General features: G+C 40.5%; 1 protein-coding gene across 3 annotated transcripts in view; it reads right to left on the reverse strand.

Moving 5' to 3' along the window:
- LOC117166304 (uncharacterized) overlaps window positions 1–20338 on the reverse strand; it is an 82775-nt gene that overhangs the window by 22195 nt on the left and 40242 nt on the right. The window contains exons 1-4 of one of the 3 annotated variants that reach the window (XM_076624697.1): window positions 6385–6773; window positions 3611–4116; window positions 3311–3533; window positions 1904–2448 (exon numbers count right to left, since the gene is read on the reverse strand). In XM_076624697.1, the coding sequence (XP_076480812.1) occupies window positions 1904–2448; window positions 3311–3483 (718 nt within the window). In that variant the 5' untranslated portion in view covers window positions 3484–3533; window positions 3611–4116; window positions 6385–6773. Of the gene's footprint in view, window positions 1–1903; window positions 2449–3310; window positions 4117–6384; window positions 6774–20338 lie in introns of those variants that run through there. The other 2 variants (XM_033350157.2, XM_033350156.2) reach the window with 2 other exon arrangements.

Here is a 20338-nt window from a genome sequence, read left to right on the forward strand (position 1 = left end):
ACTTTCACAAATAAGCGTTACAGACTACAAAACGTCTAATTATTTTATTTAACGTAACACTTTAACGTAAAAGCGAAGTTTCGCGAATAAATTTTACAAAGTACGCGTCACCTAGTCGTTCTATTCAACGGAAAACTGCAAAAAAAGGTGGCCACAGATCGCACAAACGGAGTGACCTTTGAAAAATTTCGACGATCCAATTTTTCAAACCGATTTTCATCCCGCTCAGAGAGATCAAAAAACCGATGTTGGTCTAGCAGGTTAAGCGCGGATGACTCCACGCTGGTGTCATTAGCTGAGCTGTTTCCGGTAGCGGATAACGCCACTCGCCATTCAACGTGTTAAGGAGAGAAAAATTGCAGTCAAATGGAATGGCAACGAGAACACGACTAAACAGTCAGCGCGTTAAGGACGAATAAGAGCAAAGAGACAGGTACAGGGTTGGAAACGAGTACGCATCGTGTTTTACCATGTCGAGGCCCGCAACGATGACGATGACGTGGACGAGTAAACGTGCTTTCGTGTAAACGCATTAATGTCCCATGCATCGGCGTATTTGCATTGGGAAATGTAACGTGTCCGGTGCAGCTGCGTTAAAATCCAATACTTCACGGTTCAGCGGGCCTCTAACACGGCCGGATATCGACGCGGACATCCGTTGCCAGCTTTTCACCGAGCAAAAGTTAACGACTTTTGTGCACCGACGCAACACTTTCGCGCACTGCCGCGTCTTCGTCGTCGCTGGCTTCCACATCTCGACTCGAGAATGCAATCGTTTTCTTCTCACCGACGCCGTCCCCTCGAACGGTTCTGGAAATTGAATCGAAACCATTTTTCGCGCCGGTTCTTCGCGATCGATTCCTGCAATCGTTGAAAGCAAACTCGCAGCGTGTCGTTTCAGATACCGGCTGACTGTAATCGGATCTGGAACAGCGTATCGCGACCCATTCAATCGTACAAACTTTCAGACTTTCTCTCGTGAAGTGATCCGCGTATCTATAATCCACATCGTCCGACCACGTAATATATTCCGACCGAATAACACGTGAAAGCGTGCACGGCGCGATTCCTTGTGGAAAAATAAGGGAAATATATGGAATAAAATTTGTTCGTTCTCGGCTTAGTTTTCGAGAAAGTCGAGCTCGAAAATTTTCCCAAGTACAAGTATACTTGAAGGAAGCGTGGCTAATTTCGGCCTGGGCAGGACTTGGTAATCGACAGGAGATTATTCTACGCGCGGAAACGAGTAGAAAATGTAGAATAACGTTTTCCTGTTTCAGGCTTCATTTTCGAGAAAATAGAGTTTCAACATGTTCAGTTAATAATCGGTGTGGTACACGCGCATGACGAATTTTCGCATTTATCTTTCTCCCAAACAAAGAGTCTTGCGAAAAGAGTTCACGCTACATCTTCCACTTATCTTTGCACGTAGGCTGACCTCCTGCCTCCTTGTTCGTACGGTGTTTTCTATTTATCTTAATGTGTAGCTTCGCTCTTCCAAGTATCATGATCTGTCTTATATATACCCTGTATATATATACGTTACAATTTCTTTAAACAATTTCTGTAACTTAATTTTTCCAACTTTCATTAAAACGTATATAAGTAGTAATAGGTGCACGAACTTCTCCATACACTGTTTCACACGCGTATACATATACCCATGAAATTACACGTACAATGTTAAACCCTAAGACACCTTGTGCAATATATGAGAACCGAATTCTACAGCGGCACTACCACGAGATGGTAACAGCGTCGTCCAGGCTTGTCTGCACCGGGTCTAAGCCCCCGACGCGGCGGTAAAAAGAATTGCCCGTTCCCACGCAAGTTCCCACTCGCGAAACGATATTTCGTCATTACCCATAACGAACGTTATCGGTTAAAAATCGCCATGGATTACCTCTGTGAGTTCTCGCGTGCTTGCCGAAGCTCTCGATCTTGTGCACGGCCAACTTGTACGCCTCGATTCTGCTCTCCAGCTGCTCCTTCAGCGCCACGGGTAAAGGCACCAGATTCGAGGCCCCGGCGTTCTCCAAATTGCTTGGATGACAGGATGCCACCAATCCGTGCTTGCCCAAACCTTCCACCGCCCTGTCCAAAGTCCTTTTCCTAGCGGCCAGGATGCTCCTCGCGTTAGGAGCCAATTTGTTCAGGGAGATCAGCAGCTTGCACCAGATCCTCAGACGGAAGTGATCCTGGCTGATCGAGATCAGATAGACGATCCTCCAAAGGACTTGCTCCACTTTCAAGATTTTCGCGTCGTTCACGTTCAACTCGACGAGCCTCGAGTAGAGAGCCTCCAGCAGGGACAGGCTATGAGGAAGCGTTTCGATCAACAGGTCCACGGGAATGTCCGGCAGAGTCGTCCTCAAGGTATAGTGTGGCAGTTTCATGAGAAAAGCGGCTGCTTCTCTGTATTGTCTTCCCTCGTACAATCTAAGGAGCCTGTGTTACACAAAGACGTGGTATTCAGAGATCGTGTTCAAGCACGGAGCTTGCTTTCAGATATGTAACAGTTCGCCCGGTATTATTGGGTAAACGCCGCGTGTCTACGAATTTAAAGGACAATACAAAGTGGCTAGCTTCAGCATGTTCCCCAGATAACAGATCACCTGACACGTTGGTATTTCATTGAAATTTCCGCGAATATCTCTACTACGTCTTGCTGTAATCGATGACCCTGTCTCTCTGTGTATCTACATATTCTATCGCGACGCACCGCAGGGATGCAATAAAGCCGTTCCGTTTGTCCAACCGATCGATATAACCGTAATCGTAGCAGACTCTGGCACGCGCGATAATCCATTTTAGACCGCGAAACGAATTCCCTAGATACGCGAATTACACGGCCGAATCGATTACACGCTAAGCGATCTTTTGTTTCCTCTACGAACCAGGTTAACTCGAACCCTGTTGTTCTCCTCGCTTCCCTTTCGCGTTTGTACTTTCTCGGATATTTTCCTTTCTGACGCTGGTGCACTGTATTTTTGAAGACTGTGTATGGGTTAGGCAAAAAGTAGCAAAGCTCGAACACTAAAATTCATTAGTTAAGAACTGCCTGTATTTTAATATCCTTCTGTGGTAAATTTTCGTATTCGTTTTTTCGCATTTTCAGCTTGCATTGCGCTTCTATCTTTTTACGTACTTTACAATCCTTTCGCATACTAATGAGAATCCGTATGCTCGTATATGGAATAAACGATAGTAATAATTACATAGAAAAACTTGAGCGAAGGTTTTACAGATATCTCGACTAATCTCTACGGAATTACGAGCGTGAATTAACAACAATATAATATTCGTATACCTTCTCAGAGCCATTCGTGGATTCGATCCCTCGTCCTCGGGCAAACCAACTTGACCAACTAGAAACTGAGTACCAGGACCCCACACGAGTCTTTGAATAGGATTCCTAAGTCTTTCCGGTCTTATCCTCTCGCAAGAATTTAGTCCAACCAGTGGCATAGTTCTTCTACTCATCTTCGCTTTCTTTTATTCTTCCTCTTCGTGTCTCTTCCTATTATCGTCTCCTACGAGTAAAAATTGTCGTTCACAAATTACCGCTACAAGATCAACGTTGCCATTACATGCAAATTATCCTTCGCACGATTTCAAATCCAATCACGCAGATCATCCGCCTTGTGCGATCGATCTTCCTCAACCTCGTTCGCTCTTCGAGATTCTTCTCTTCTAAATTTCGCTTTCCAACACTTTCACGATATTCCTCGCGTTCTATCGTGATACGACTTACACGCTCGACTCGACTGTAACCTTCAACCTGTACGTTCGAATCGAAAGGATTTTCCTGACTCCTCTCCGCAATCTCGAGTTCCGATCGAACCTCTCCGTTTCACGCGTTTCCTCGCCTCGACTTTGCGCTCGTGCCGCCACTTTCTCCTAGATCTGTTCGGTCAGAGTGACTCCGTCCATTGAGAAACGCGCGGATGAGTCACCTCTCGTTGGTCCATGCTCGTTGCTTTCTTCGCCACTCGTCGATCTTTCTCGCTCGTCAACACGGTTTTCTCTAACGACCGATCTTCCTGCACGAAACTCGGGCTGGCCTATAGCCTCGAGGTTGACCGACCCACTTCTTCTCCCTCGACGGACATGGACCTGCGAATGGAATAATTTCGATGAGCCTTTTCCGACCTTCGCCGACCCAATCCACTGCGTCAAAATATTTTACGCTCGCTTCGACGAACGATTTTCACGGACGCGTTCTATTCTCTTGCTCGGAAAGAATTTCTTCGATTCGACTGTTTCGTAAAATGTTTCGCTCGAGAAAAATCGGCCGACTTGCTGCCGGTCGCGATGTACGTCGTTCTCGTGCGTCATTTTCTTTCGAATTCCCCTCGCGTGGAAGAAATTTCACATCGGTTGCGATCTCATTTGCTGGATAATTTCGAAACATGGGAATTCGCAGGTGTGTGCGATGCATAGTCATGACGAGCGGAGAATAAATAGCAAACTCGTGATAGAATGTTCGCTCTTTTTTCAGCGAATCGCGAGTTTATTTTGTCTGCCGGCTTCGCGCTTTTGTACTGTATTGCTCTGCGGGGAATTCCCTGTTATTTTTGACGGGATATGGGATGGCTTTCATCAAGTACGTTCTTTAGTTAGCATTGCGTAGAGCGCGGATTTTTATGCAAATGCAAAAACCCAGAGAGAATGCGCGCGAGACGCAGAAATATACAAAATATTCAGAATAAGCCTGATATTTAGTAGATAAAACTAATTTCTCCTTAGGTTCTGGTGCTTAGAAAAATATCAATAATCGCATAAATATCCGCGATTTAATTATCATTGCACGCTTCAAATATCGCTTCGAATAGAATGAATCAGCGTCCTTTTTCTGATGATTTTAACGAGGAATTGAATAAATCTAAATGCTTTTTCCTCGTTATATATTTTGGGGTTGGGTTGGCAACCAAGTGATTGCGGATTTTATCATTAGGCGATATTGACAAAAGCCGCAATCACTTAGTTGCCAACTCAATATACCGCAGCTTTTCTTGCGCACATAATTCGCTATAGCGAAGCTTCAACATTCTTCTCACGCTTGTTTTTAACGTATGTACACCTACATTCGCTGTATGAGCGATGGAAAATTGCCTCAAAATAAGATGGAGATCAAAATGTAACATAAGAAAATCGCGTCAACGTATAGTTTTTAGGAATTTTTAAAGTTTGTCGAGTATACGCTAACGTATAACCGTCTGGACATTTTCACCGATTCACAGCGAAGATACGTGTATGAATTAACGATGAACTAACTCGACAGCAGTGTTCGCTATCGTCTTATAGAATGAACAAATGATTAATCGTAACGATGTTTCCAAAAAATTGATCGACAATATACGAATACTCGAGCAACTTTGCTTCTCATCGAGAGGAAAATCGTTGCAGCCGATCGTCTGGAAAAAGAGGAAGTAAGACGAGAAACGATTCGAAAGGCAGTATCACGAACAGACATAAATTAGGATCGTTCCTAAGAGAATCATTAAGAACAGATTAAAGCGAGTACCGGTACTCGTTAATCACGGAACAGATGCGTCAAGAGCCTCGATAGGATTCGACGCGTTTTCGCGGCAGCTGTCGTAACGTGGCATTAAATTCGATTTATCGGCTGCAAAGTGTATTGACAAATACAATTTACTAGCAAGACCGCGTTCGCCGGCTCGTGCAAAATATACCTTCTATGAATATCCCCTGATCAATTTGCGTAACGCTATTCGGAAGCAAACGCGAATTTTAAACTGACAGATTCGCCGTTGGACGAAATATACTACGATCCTGCACGTTTTTATTTTCGTTTTTTTTTCTTTCTTTCTTTGGTAGGAAAGAACGAGTTAGAATTAGACACGCTAAACCGACACGCTCTCGTCTTATAACTTGCAATGGAAGAGTCCATACTAGCAGATCTTGGACGAAACACTCGCTCTTTCTGTCTTCTCTCGTTGTGTCTAAGGTATAGGTCTGTTAGGTGAGCCTTACCGAAGAGTCCATACTATTTATAACTCGCAATGAGCCAAATAAGTGAAAATTAGTGATTGCTATAACTATATCTCGCCGATGGATCGTTCTCCTGATCGTAGTAACGTTCCCCGATGGAAATTTAAATTTCGTCTTGCGAATGAGATTCAGACTCGTCTAAATCGTAAAAAACACTGGGAAAATCTTCAGTTTCTCAAAGAGATCAATTTGTATCGTGTACTGTGATATCGTAAGCTTGGCTCTACTAACTCACACTGTGTCGTGTTAACTTAAGTTTAGGCTAATCGTGCTGTATCGTATCGTAACTGTACCTGTACATTGTATATGTTCGAGATATATAGATACTAATATTATTTCAAAAAGCAATTATTTCAGTTTGTCACTTGCCTTACTGTATTTTACACTTCCTTTTGCCGCTGTACCTTCTTCTTCTGTATTTTGTTAATCGCGATAGCTAACGACCATAAAGAACGATCGACGCGACTTTAGATAAAATAAACGAAAAGAAAAATGAAACGTATACGTGTGTCTTTGTTCGACCGATACACACAGCCACTGACATAAGTATCACAGTTGTTCTTTTCATTCCAAGGCGACTGTTTTCTCGCGAAGGCAACCCTCGAACCTCGAAAGCACTGAAATTCCCAAGGAACTCTGCGAAAGTTCACCGTGGTTGATCGACACGAGACGAGGACACCGAAGAACGAATGAATTTTCGGCGGCCGTGAAACTCGACTGATACGACATGTCTGCAAGAAGCGCTGGCAACGAAATCCTTCGCCGTCTCTCGGAGGATACACGCGGGCCCCGTCTCAGCTTGGCTTAATGGAGGTGGAACTCACAGGGAGAATCGCGTGGATGGATGGCTCTCACGAGAGAGATCGGTAACTCGTGCTGATGGAGTAAACGGCCTCTTACTCTTTCCTGCGTGTACCACTTCGTGCAAGAAATATCGCGATGCGCTGGCAAAGTGTAAAAATCCTCGCACTTTCAGGTTGTTAGCGAACTGGTGGGAAAGTAACGTCTAGACTGCAAATTTTTACGCATCGTTACATCCTAGAAATGGAAGCTAAGTAGAAATTTGATCTTCTTTCGGTCATTTCTCACCGAATCGTAGTCCCTGTATCGTCGGAAGATTTCCCAAGTTTGAGGAAAACAGGAAAGAACGGGTGTCGAATTTGCAAGTTTCGTGATAAAGATGTTCTTAGATCGTTGCAAGTTCTCTATCCGATTCGAACAAAGGTAGAATCGAAGAATAAAGAACTCGGTGGTCGCAGAACATGGTTAGTCTCTTGAAAGTTAGAATAAATGTTCTACTTTGAATATCTCGTATATTTATATATTTTTGCATATTACACGCGTTTCTGTGCGTTTTCGCATCTTCAAAGATCCCACGAACGCACGAAACTGCAGTCTGGTAACGTGGCAGTTGGCAGTGCGATAATAATACGCTGGAAATATCGCTTCGATGCTTCGTTCGTTACTAGATACGTAACGAACGAGAAAACAAAGATACTCGAGCTTCATAGAAATGCCGACTCGAGTCCAACGCTGGCCTGAACAAGAGAAAATGGAATAATATGTCGGGAATAAAGGAAAAAGGGGGAAGCGGGGAGAAAAAAGGCTGGAAGAATGGGAAAGTGAGACGAGCGAGCAACGACAAACGAACGAGCTGGGCAAATGAAAATAATGAACGCCTAGGAGAACGAGGCTAAAGTAATAAGAAACAAGCGCCGGATCAGGATGAGAAAATCTCACGAAGGACCGAGAAAATAAACGAAGGGAGGAGAAGATAGGCGATAGCGAAAGGGCAGCGCAGAGAAACGAAGGAAACGTAGAGAAGAAAAGTCTCCAAGGAACGCAATTACGAAATAAGCTTTTTCTCTAAAGAGCAACTCTGTCGAGATATACAGCGTGGGCTTGAGTATAACTAGATCAACGAACAAGAGAGATCACCGGAGATCAGAAATGATCAGGCAATGTCAGGAGCTGAGAGGCAAAGTAAAGGCGCGTACTCGCAAAGCAAACACGTTCGTGCCAATTTTTCGTGCCAATTTCTTTATTTTTATCGTGCATTAAAGTATTCGTTTTGTAGTAATCAATTTTTAAGTAAACGTTTGAATAAAACAACCATTAAGTTTTGCATTTATCGATCCTATTAAAAAAATTATTATGAATTACGTGTAATCAATGTTAACAAGATTTATAATAAAAATGTAGAAATCTTAGAAATTCGGTCGTCGTAACAATCAGAATATTCGTAGGCTTTCCTTATGTCAGAGTTTAGATCTGGAAAAATGAAAACCGTGCAAGCATCTCTTTTGCCCGCCAACTTCTTCGCCGAGCAACAGTAAGGACGCGCCATAAAGTTACTTGAAAATAGAGCAATTCACGTGGGACTTGTGACGAAACACGGTCATTTCGCAAGTTCTCTTGCATCCTACCAGTTACAGTTAATATGCAAACGGGGCAACAGACTCGCAAAACGGTACTGAATTTATACGAGGTCCTTGGTATGTACATTTGGTGGATATCTTTTCGATCAAAGCGTCCTTTGGCCGGCGCTAATAACCGTTTACGTGCGGTTGCCGCATCATTAAAATATTACATACATCGTACGAAGGAGAAAAAGAAAAAAAGAAAAAAAGCCAGACGGAAGAACGAGACTTCGAGTAAGAGGCCGAAAAAAAGGAAAAAAGAAAAAGAAAAAAGAACGCGAGCAAGAACCGGAGACGGGATTGCCGACCTACTGTCCTGCATACCACGAGGGACTACCTGCCACGAAAAGACACGCTACACGTGGTCGGAAACCCGGAGGATTCCCTTTTTAACCAGCGATCGTAACAGTTATAAAAAAAATTTCAAAAATTGCAACATCTTTAAAAATTAGTAGCTCAAGTACCTTAGTTTAAACGATTCTGCTTACGAATAACCGTTAGTTAAGCGATCGACATTCTTTTTATTACCGTCATCCATAATGGAACTTATTTTTGGTTACCAACAACCGTTATCGATAACAGAATTATTTTTGATTACTCAATTTTTATTAAAATTACTGATAATCGGTACCTCGATTATTTCCCACATGTACAACAAATCCATAATCCAATTGTTAATTAGTAAATTATTCCGCAAAAGGACCGGCTCATTCCACCAAATTGCTTCTATCGGCAATTATCGATCGTATTAAAAAAATTACTATGAATTACGCGTAATTAATATTAAGATGATTTATAAATTAAAAATAGCTTTATAAATTCGGAACTTTATAAATTCGGTCGTCGTAATAATCGGAATACTCGTAGGATTTCCTTATCTCAGAGTTTATTCTTTGCGTGTTCCTCGTTGAACGATCGCAAGTTCTTTCGACTTGGTTGAGCGAACGACCCGAGCAGCTGAAAGTTGGTTGACAAAGATTTGTCTAACGTAAACGATCCGTCATCGCTCGATCGCGCACGACAAGCAGAAGCAATTAGCAGGTTGTAAAGGGGTAAACTGCGTAAATATGGAGCCGATAATTTGTTAATCAGCTAATTCAATCGGTGGACTATTAACTCGTTAATGACGGATTGCGTGCTGTATAGGCCGTTGGTCAAAAGCTGTTTTCAATTGTCGACTACCAGGTCCGAGGCCAAATTATTTGCCAATATTCTAACGTTTGACCATCGATTGCCTGATCGATTTGAGGATTAAAGCAAAGTCTTGGTCAACCCTAAGGCAATAATTTTCCAGATTCGATATGTGTTCGCCTCTGAGAACCAATTATTAGAAATTAATATCCTTATTAGGGACGATTGTGCGAGAGCAGAGGCAGCGCTGGAAACTGAGGAAGCAGTTTCCACTCGCTGGAAATCGATAAACGCTCAGGTTCTTCAAATTAATGATACAATTAGATATGAAACAATGCTCGAACGTTGTTTGTTTAATTTTCATACGAGAAGGATATTATTATTCTCGGTATACGTGGCCAATAAACGAGACGCGGTTTAACGTTCGAAATTAATTCTCGTATTTTCGAGCAAGCAAAAACCTTTGCGTTTCGCGTTCTGCGATATTCGTTCTATTTATCGAAGGCGCATACATTCTGCCATGTTCGCGAGATAAATGAAATGTTTGCTCGCAACGTTTATCGTCATCAATCGGTCTTACGATATTCGGCAAAAGAGGAAATCCACGATATTCGTAAGAAAATAAGACGTTTACTCGTAACGTTCGTCGAGTTAGTCTTTTGATATTTGGCGGAAAGAGAAGCCCGTTATAGCCAAAGGAGAATCGATTGTTTATTCCTAATGTTCATCGAATTAGACCAGAATCTAAATGTTGAGAAATATTTGGCAAAGGATAAAATCATATTCACGAGGAAATCAAATATTTACCCGTAACGTTTATCAAATTAGACTTTTAATATTTGGTAGAAGAATAGGACGCGTAAATCACGGGAATAAAGTTTGCGAAGGGTATAGGCGATTTTCATGTACGAGAGATTAAGGTTGATGGTTGGATGTGGGTGAAATGGCCCGGAGTGGTCCCAGGCATCCTATTATCACTATTGGGTTATCCCATAATTTTCATTTAGCTACTTGCGGCAAATCGGTTAATAGCCATGACCAACCAAAACCGATCTATTACCATTATAGTTAGAGGTAGGAAGTTTATTTTTCCTTTACCATTGACAATATTAGAGGAACAGGCTAATCGAGATGCCACGCATATTCAAAGACTGTGACAGTCTCTAGAGTATAAACTAGAAAGTTTTTCCAGGGTTACCTCGTGCCACTATTTCCATAAGAATAAATCAAAGCGTAAACTTTTAATTCGCACCACATTTTGAAACTGCCGAGATCCAATTTGTAATCTACTGAAACTTATTTAGCATTAGCGTTAGCATTGCGAAAGAGTATCGATTTTCAGTTCAAACTTGCTGAGATTCTTTCTAATTCTTTTTATATGAAAGATCATCGAACAACGAGTGAAACAACAAAGTAGTATCCTCGTTTATTAATTGATGAATTTCCTGTTTATTTTTATCCAAACGAGGTGTGTTGAAATACAGTTAAAAGAAATACGATAAAATATAGAAAAAGAGTAGAACTAAAATTTCCAAAGCAATTTACTCGATCGATCGTTTGTCTTACGGACCTCTTTCCCAGATATCTTCTCGATTACCCTACATTATTGAAAAAACGCCTAAACGAATTACAGAAACAGACATGTTTCGGCTTCCATCGTGAGTGCGGTTCTTTAAACTTCGTCAGACGGTGCGACCCTCGTGGAATCGGAACCCCTTAAAGTCGACACGAAATCACAGACCTATTTCGTCTCTTCCAAGACTTTTCTTGCCATCGATATTTCATAGAGCCCTCGGGACGTCTCTCTCTCTCTCTCTCTCTTTCTCTCTTTGGCAAAGTCGATCTGAGAGCGATCGCCAAAGAAGCATCGTTGGAAACTTGAAAATCGGATTTCTGCGTGGATATACATTTTTTCCAGCCACTTTCAGGGAATAAGAGAGAGTTGTCCTAATCGATTTAATATAATATTTCACTCTGTTTCGGGCAAGTTACCGGGAAGATTTTTACGACGACCGCGTACCAAATAGATATTTTCTTTGAAACGCGCATTCTTTTACCAATCGAGGGGAGCAGGACAGAATTCTGAAAACGTGAAACTGCATTCTTTCTATTTCGATGCAAATTCTCCGAGGAAAGAGAGAAATTTCGTACAGTCTTGAATTTCGAAATAATCGGACAGATCGTCGAAATCTTCTACTTTATGCCAGAGAGTGAAACATATACCAGGTGACTCAGACTTTTTCCGCTTATAAGTACGAATAAAAAAAGAGACTCATCGACGTGTGTTTGGAAATCATTAAGTTTCATTCGCAGAATGCGCCGACTCTGTATCCCGGAAGAAGTCTGGAACAACGTATATAACGGGTCATAATACAATTAATTAAGTCTATCCTCGTAAGATATCTCGCTACTAAAATATTCCAGAATCACCCTATACATAGTACATTCTTTTTTATCCTTGTATTATTATCGTATATAATGTAATTCAATTAAAATAATATATTTATCGCACTGTAAAATGGTAATATGTATCTATATGAAACTGCCAGGTACGCAGGAAAATACGAGGAAACACATCCAAACCAGCTGGCTGCTGAAGCGAGCAAAACTCTCATAGAAAGAAGATTAAAAAAGGAAACACCCCACTGACCTCACTAAAGAAATAAAATAGTCAAACTCGAAGATGGTATCCCGCTGGGGGGAGCAATCCACCTGTTATTTAGCAATTAAGTTAGAAAAATTTACCAAATGTCCAGCTGGACAAATCGTAAAGTACAAATTAAATAATAAAAAAAAAGAAAAAATATGTATCTATATGTGTGACTTTACGTATACGTAACGTGTGACTTTAAATAAATAAACAATGAATAAATGAACATTTTCTCTCTCGTATACTCGAAGCGCATTGATCTCCCGAATTCCTATTTATGCAGTTGCAATAGCGTTTCGTTTCTGGTAAGCGAGTGTTATTCTGGTATATTACACCGCTATTCCACTCCGAAGCTTGCCACGTGTCAACGCACGCTTATTTTGTAACGAGAGTTAGCTGCGAATTTATTTCGCCAAGCTCAAAAACGGGCCCCTTTTATTTTCATGACCGAAACGCGAATAGATTTGCGAGAAACGCCAATAAATATGCAAACGAAGAATATAAACAACGAGAAAACCGTAAAAATATTCTATCACTTTATAGCGATGCATCGTTGGGAAAGTTTTTTCATCTTCAATTGTCATAGGAAAATTCTCCGATTTAATCAAATTTTAATCAAATTTTCAGACTCTCGTAAGTTGACTGTGGATTGTGGCGAATATAGCTAAAAAAGGAAAAAAAAGATGGAATTTAGATAGAAAATTATTTTATCTATTTGTAAAAGGTACTACACACTTTGAATATTTTACGTACACTTTTACATTAAATGTAACTTTGCATCTTCGAGTTTCTCACAGCTGCATAGAAATTTGCAGATCATTCGCAAGCAACATTTTCGTCTATCATTTGAAATAACGGAGGTATTACAGTCGTACAGACTTGTTAGAACAATCAAATGCACACAGCGTAATATACCGACAGTGTTCAACAGCATTTACCTTCGTCCAGATACATATCTCTCTTAAATAATTAATTTCATACAAATGGATCGTTTATTTCGAAAATGGTATAAGCCTATTTTTTGACAAAATTGAGAAAACGAAAAATTTACACGAACTTTAACTAGAACTTTTCGTTTATGAACAATTTACCATTTAAATCTTACGATGTTCGTCTGTTTTAATCGATTGAAACTTGCTTAATAAGTGGAATTGCATAATCATTTACTTTCAAACGTGGCGTAAGCCTATCCATTAGCCCGAAAACAAAATATTGCTCTAATTGATTCTCAAGAAAGCTATGCGTATAACGAGTGTACGAGCTGTTCGTACACACCGAGACGCGACCAAACCAGGTAGACCTAATTAGCATTTTTCCAATCGATGTCAGCGCCAACGCTTCGATACTTCAAAACGAAGAAAAATGGACACGACATTTTCAAAATAAATCGTCTGTATCTCGCTTTCGAGCGCAATTGTCAAACTCGTTTCACACAGACCCTTAGTTTCTCGAAGAAAGAAGAACAAATACGAAATAGAAAAAGGTCGGATCGGAAGGGTTAAGATAATTAAGGACGAAACAATCGCGCAGAGTGAAAGTAGCGTAGAAGTGCTGTCGGCTATTCTTAAAGTTGGTCCGCGTGTAGCGTTTCAATCCGGCGCTATCTTGGTACGAGGATATTTAACAGTGTGCTAAAACCCGAGTACGTATGCTCGTCGCCTATAGGAACGAGGCACGAAAACCTGATATCATCTTGATGTCGCCTCGATATTCCTGGAATGCACCGGCCATTTACGAAAATGGCAACCTCCGTCCTCCCTGTCCTCCATTGTTCGTTCTCTTAAGTTCTCTTTCCATTGACTTGCCTTGCTTGACGTCGCTTTTTTATCCTAAGCCTAATGGAAATTGCGTTAGCCGAAACCCGGTAACAGCTTCCTCGAACCTCTTGCTTTGCATCTTCGAGCGATCGATGGGCGCAGCTTGGTCGTTATCGAATTTCTACGTTACCTTCCGCGATAGCTCAAATACACTGCCACCTTCCTCGAATAATCGCCAGCGAGAGAATGGCAAGAATCTGTTGCAGGTTGCAAACTTGGTAGAGAACTCCGATCGTTTTTCCTCGCGCACTCAACTTCCCACGAGTATTCATTTACGTGTGCGCTACAGTATACTGTACTGTGTACACTGGCGGCCAGAAGTGTTAGGAAGCCTTGCGGTTTCATAGGAAATGTAATAATCGATGTGATTTAACGTAGAAGTAATATAATTAAAGTCAAAGGTAATTTAAGGTACCTAGTGCGATTTATTATATGTAGAAAGCTGAACATTGTTGAAATTATTTGAAAGGATAGCATAGTTAATTGTAATAATTATGTGTTAGTATATCTTGACTATCGGTAAGAGCGTGAGATGAATTGGGCAGGATATTCCGAAAGGTCTACTCGAAATTTGAGTTTGCATCGTAAAATCATCCGTAGCATGCGTCGAGACTTGGGGACAAGTAGCAAGAAAAACTGTAACAATACGAACGACGAAATTGATGAAAACGACGATCAAAACGATCAACAGAAAACAGATGCAAAAGGAGAATTAAATTTAATTTACGGGAAATTATAACGTTGAATATATAGAGCGTGTCCCACAAACCACCTGAAATATCTTCGTTATTTACCCGAAATATTTGACTTTGTTCATCCTATTAATTTCGTTATGATAATAATAATAAAAATAGTAACGATGCGTTTGTAATGTTTATAATATCAACGGGTCAATACCATTTGTTACCCGATAGAGAATTACAATCCATGATTTTACAGGATAGCGTTAACGATCGTAATTAACGTTGAGCAAAATTAAGCTTGCATAATACGATTTTATGAAACAAGCTCGACGTGCCGGCAATATGCACCGATACAAAGTAGTAATCTTTGAACCGTTATAATCTTCTTAGCGAATTTCTTATTTCTCTTATCGTGCAGTGACTGTTGTAGCTAATGCAGCCATAATTCGTTGCGTCACATCCGGCGCAATTGTTGATAAATGTCGATATCAAATATTTTTCAATGTTGCCCGCAAGAAACAATCTAATGGCACCAAGTCTGGAGATCTAAATAGTTGGCTAGGAAGCAGTGCCTCCATGACCTATCCATCGATTTCGTCGATGCACATGGTCGACACTTGCAACACGTTTCATAACGAAAGTAACAGAACGAACAGAGTGGAATATCTCAGAAACGGTAAATTTTAGGACGATAGGTACCTTGGTGCTTCTATACTCAAAATTCGCTGTTCTGTCGAAATCAAACATGAAAATCGCCCATCCCATTTAAAGAAATTAAATTCACCTCTGTATCTCTTCTACGTATCCATCTGCCAGCAGACCATTACCGCTGTGTTATACAGGGTGGTTGGTAACTGGTGGTACAAGCGGAAAGGGGGTGATTTTAAGCGAAAAAAGAAGCCGAAAATATGGAATAAAATTTTTTTTTAATTTTTCCATCGAGACAACGATCTACAGTGAGATTCGTTATAACGAGACGCGATGAAGTGCACGCGTACCGAGCGAAAATTCAAAGTCGATCTTCTCGAAAACAAAGCCTCGAACGAAACATTTTTATTCTATATTTTCGACTTATTTTTTCGCGTAGAATCAACCCCTTTCCGCTTGTACCACCAGTTACCAACTACCCTGTATATTTCTTTAAATCCTGCAACTTTAATTAGGAACATTTTCACATATTGTTTGAGATAACGAAGATATTTCAGACGGATAGAGTTCGTGCGTTACACTGTACATACATGAATCGTTTGTAGTCTGTGTTTCAAACGAAATAATAATTGTCACAGACTTTAATAATTTGTTAATTATTCCTTCGGAGGTCGCGCAGTATCTGACAGATACGGTAACGTACGTACAATATACGCAAAATATATGAAACAAATACATGAAAATACAAATATATGAAAAGTGTATAATTGTGCTAATACAAATACAAAGTATAATATATAGATATATTTACGGTATAGATAAACTACATAATTACTGATTTAAATACAGAGGATAGACTTGCAAATATTTGGAATCAGATTTTACACGTATTTGCCGGGTTTACGGTTATAACTGGTGGTCGAAGAGATGTCGTAATGCTTGTGAACGGAGGTCTGTACCTACTCAAATAGCTTTGAACCGGATTCCTGCGATGCCAAATGCATATTGGCTTAATCCAGTTCTTCGATGGTTGATTGATCAAGCCTACGATCCGTATGACAATCGTATTTAATCGCTCCTACGTGGTTTACTTGAACGTACATACGTTTCGTGGCTAGCTATACACATCGTGCTAAAGTAATCCTGATTGACGGGAATTGGAATCGATTGGAACGGTGGCGAAAGCAACATCTAATTATGGACGAGCAGCATTTGGATTCGGTGGAGCTGGCCTCGTTCTTCAGCCGCGCTTCACGCGGCGAGATTTTCCCAGCTGTGCGCATTCCTCCGTTAATATCAGCCTCTGAAACGTTGCTCTTCACACTCGACGCAATTATTCCGAAATCAGTTAACGTGGCGTGCACCGTTTCCTCTGATTTATATCGCGGCTCGCGAATTCTACGTGGTATTAGTATGCGTATGCGACGTTACAAAACGATGAGCCAGTGTTTCCGACCTTTTTCGACCAACAATTTTCATTTCCAACGACTGGACTGCGGATTTTTCTGCGAATTTCTATTCACACAGCGAGAGAAACGAGAACCTCGCGATACATAAAATTTTATTTCTCCTATTAAACGTTACAACGAGTACTTCGTTTCGAGTGTTCTTTGCACATAACGCGCATTTTCTACATTCCCGCGCTTTTCAATTTTCCACAAGTACGACAAACGCGCGCAGACTAATAATAAACCAACGACTCGAGCCCCGTATAAAAACAACGTCGAGTTTCAATACACTAGCGATTTTCTCGAAACGTTAAAAATTCTCTTCTCGCTCGAAACTAAGACGACATTGAAAGATAACAAAAAAAATCGAAGAACGCAGCGGAGTAAAATCAACAAACGCTACAACTCTTTAATAAAAAATAACCACAACACACCTGCTAAGCATTTCGCAATTCCTCCGGAAGATCCACGAGTTGGATACTCACGTTATAGGCGTATACGTGGAACAGAACGTTGTTTATCGATCCACATTAGATAGTCAACGAAACGAACAAGGAGCAATTTATAAAATCGGCCTTTGCAACGTTTCCTCTCGTTAACGATCGTCGACTTCTTTATCGCAATTTACCGGACCTTCTCAGGATTTATAATACATTTTCTAATTGGCTCGAGTTCCTTACACTTATATCCGCTGTTTATGATATTTACTCTCTGGTCACAAGCTTTACGCAGTTAGGAATTAACTTGCCTGTTCGAGTCGTCGAACTTCGGGAGGTTGCATAAATATTTGAGTTACGTCGAGATAGAACTCTTCTCGGTTCACTGGAGCGAGCTGTAAAATCGCAAAACGTGGAACATCGTAAGGAAACGTCGTCTTACGTACTCCTCGGTCGGGGGTCAAATATACTTAAAATCGCGAGTGCTTTAGAAGGTTTCATAGACGGAGGAGGGAATAAAACGGTTTTGTTAAACACGTATAGGATACGCAATGGACGTGGATAAAAATAGTTGGCGAACATTTATGCGAATCTACATTTTCGTAGACGCGATTAGAGGAATGGAACCCGAGCAGAAATTTATTTTAGCAAACGTTATAAGTCGTGTATCCCGCTTTGAATATTTGTTATATAAAGGGTTATATAATGAGATGTTTGTTGTTTAATTTGTTTTAATTTGGACGTAATTTAATTAGGAGTAACAGAAGGATTTAATGGCCTCTGCGGTATTACTTAGAGTTTAATTACAAGTGAGGGAATCGAATCGACGTATACAGAGTGCCCCAAATTTAAACGGCCAAACTGCGAGCAATTAATCTACGAACAAAAAGAAGAAAAAGCGCTATATAGAGTTCGTTAGCAGAGCCCTTGTTACAATGTTACAAATAAACATTGTACGCGTGAAATAAATAACGAGACGTATTTTCCATCACAGCACGCTGAAGTTGACTGTATTATCGTATCAGCGTAGTTACGTGCTTTTTCTCTTTTTTTCTCGTATCGTTGACAGTCAGAAAATGTAACGATACAATAAAAATAATTACTTAATACTTTTAATAAATTTCACTTTTAAAGAAACTTGCTCGTTTCAAAATATTGCCCTCGTGCTCCAATACGAGTTTTACATCGAACAACAATGGAATTAATCGCACTACAAAGTTCTGCAAGCAGAGTTTCGATAATTACGTCGTTACCTATTTCCTGCGTATAATATTTCTTTATAATTTTGCAGCAAAGCGTTTATTGACAAACTTTGTCGTCTTTTTGCCTGTAGATTACAGACAACCTGTACGCTAATAACAGCGCGTAAATACGTTTAAGTATCGGAAACGTGCCATGCAAGAACGAATATTTATATTATGAAAAATCAAGTTTCTGCTTAAGAAGCTATTTAGTTTAAACTACACTTGTTCTGCTGGCGTTAGAGCGATAAGTCAAGCAAACACAGCAAGCAAACGGCTCGTTCTCTGCTGATCGATGGTCTGTAACTTGTCGTGCTTCTTGCCTTTAAGATTCTTCGCACCCATCGCTTCAAAATGGGTCGCACGATAACGTTATCAGAACGATATTAGCTATCTTATTCGACGTACGTTTCAACAATGTCTACGACTATCGCGTACTACCCTGAATAGTATTATATGCATAGTACTGTTCATATTCTTAAGTATTAGGAACTTCGCACGGAACACGATAATTAATCCACATTGTCGAGAAAGCTATTAATCAAATAGAAGTGTGTGTTCGACGATATAAAGTGCATGCAAAAAGGATTATGAAAATTAGTCACGAGAGCCGGGCAAAAATAATGAACGAGCAACCCGCGATCTAAATCCTATTAAAAATTTTGGCCGAATCGACGCTGTACAATTGAACAACGAGATACAAAACGTAAAAGTACATTATAACGTAAAAAAAAAAAAAAAAAAAATAATGAAGTATCTAAAACGAATATAATCGAGAACGTAATATCTAATATCTTATTTTATTATAATCTAATATCTTATTCGTTATAACGAATCTCACTGTAGATCGTTGTCTCGATGGAAAAATTAAAAAAAAAAATTTTATTCTATATTTCCGACTTCTTTTTTCGCGTAGAATCACCCCTTTCCGCTTGTACCACCAGTTACCAACCACCCTGTATATAATCGACAAGATTTTTGTTGCTAAAGTTACAAACCAGATAGCAAATGTCGAAAGTTTTAAGTTGCTGTGTCCTAGTGCAAGTGTTCTAATACTATGAACAGAGTTGTACATCTTCCGTGCACTGATTGTCATTCGCGTTTGCTGGCCGCTTTAATCTCAAAACGGTCGCGTTCCATCGAAGTGGTTTCGTTTCGCTGAACTGCCACATTTTATCAAGCTGTTACACGTTCGCGAACCACAACCGCGTTGACCTTTCGTCGAGCTGGCAAATTATTCGACACAGTGACGACCACGTGTCTTTTTCATCCGTTTTCCATCAAAGAAAACTTAGTTGTTGGAGATTTAGTCGGACGACGGAAGTTTCCACGCAGAATGGAGTTTGCAAGTCGGAAAGTCCGTGTTTTCCCAGGATACCACGACAGAAACGAGTATTTCTACTTTCGACTTTCGCGGAGAAAAAAGTTGACCTTAGCATTTTTTCGCCGATCGATTGTTCCCTTTTGCGCTGGTTCTTCTGGATTTACGATTCTCCGAGTGTTTCTCTCGGCCCACTCGTTTCTCGTCGTATTCTTCTCGCTTTATTCGATTTATAGTTATTCTCGAAAGAAGTTGTACGCTAAGAAAATTTGATTATAGCGTTGCACAGTTGCCTGCGTCATCCTTCGACGATCGATGCCACCCTTTCATCGCGGTTTCTGCAGATTCCCGAGCTGTTTCTCTTAGTCAACTTCTTTCTCTCTTTACTCGATTTGCTTTACGGAACTTTGCAATTCAGAAAATTATTTCTCCATTAAATAAACGCTGCACGTAAAAAGTTGTGCCTGTAGCCTGTTAACCGAGGGAAACGAGTTAACTCGCTGCTCGAATCGCCAATTTCATTGAAA

Source organism: Bombus vancouverensis, chromosome 15, assembly GCF_051014615.1.
Source record: "Bombus vancouverensis nearcticus chromosome 15, iyBomVanc1_principal, whole genome shotgun sequence".
NCBI lineage: Eukaryota > Metazoa > Arthropoda > Insecta > Hymenoptera > Apidae > Bombus > Bombus vancouverensis.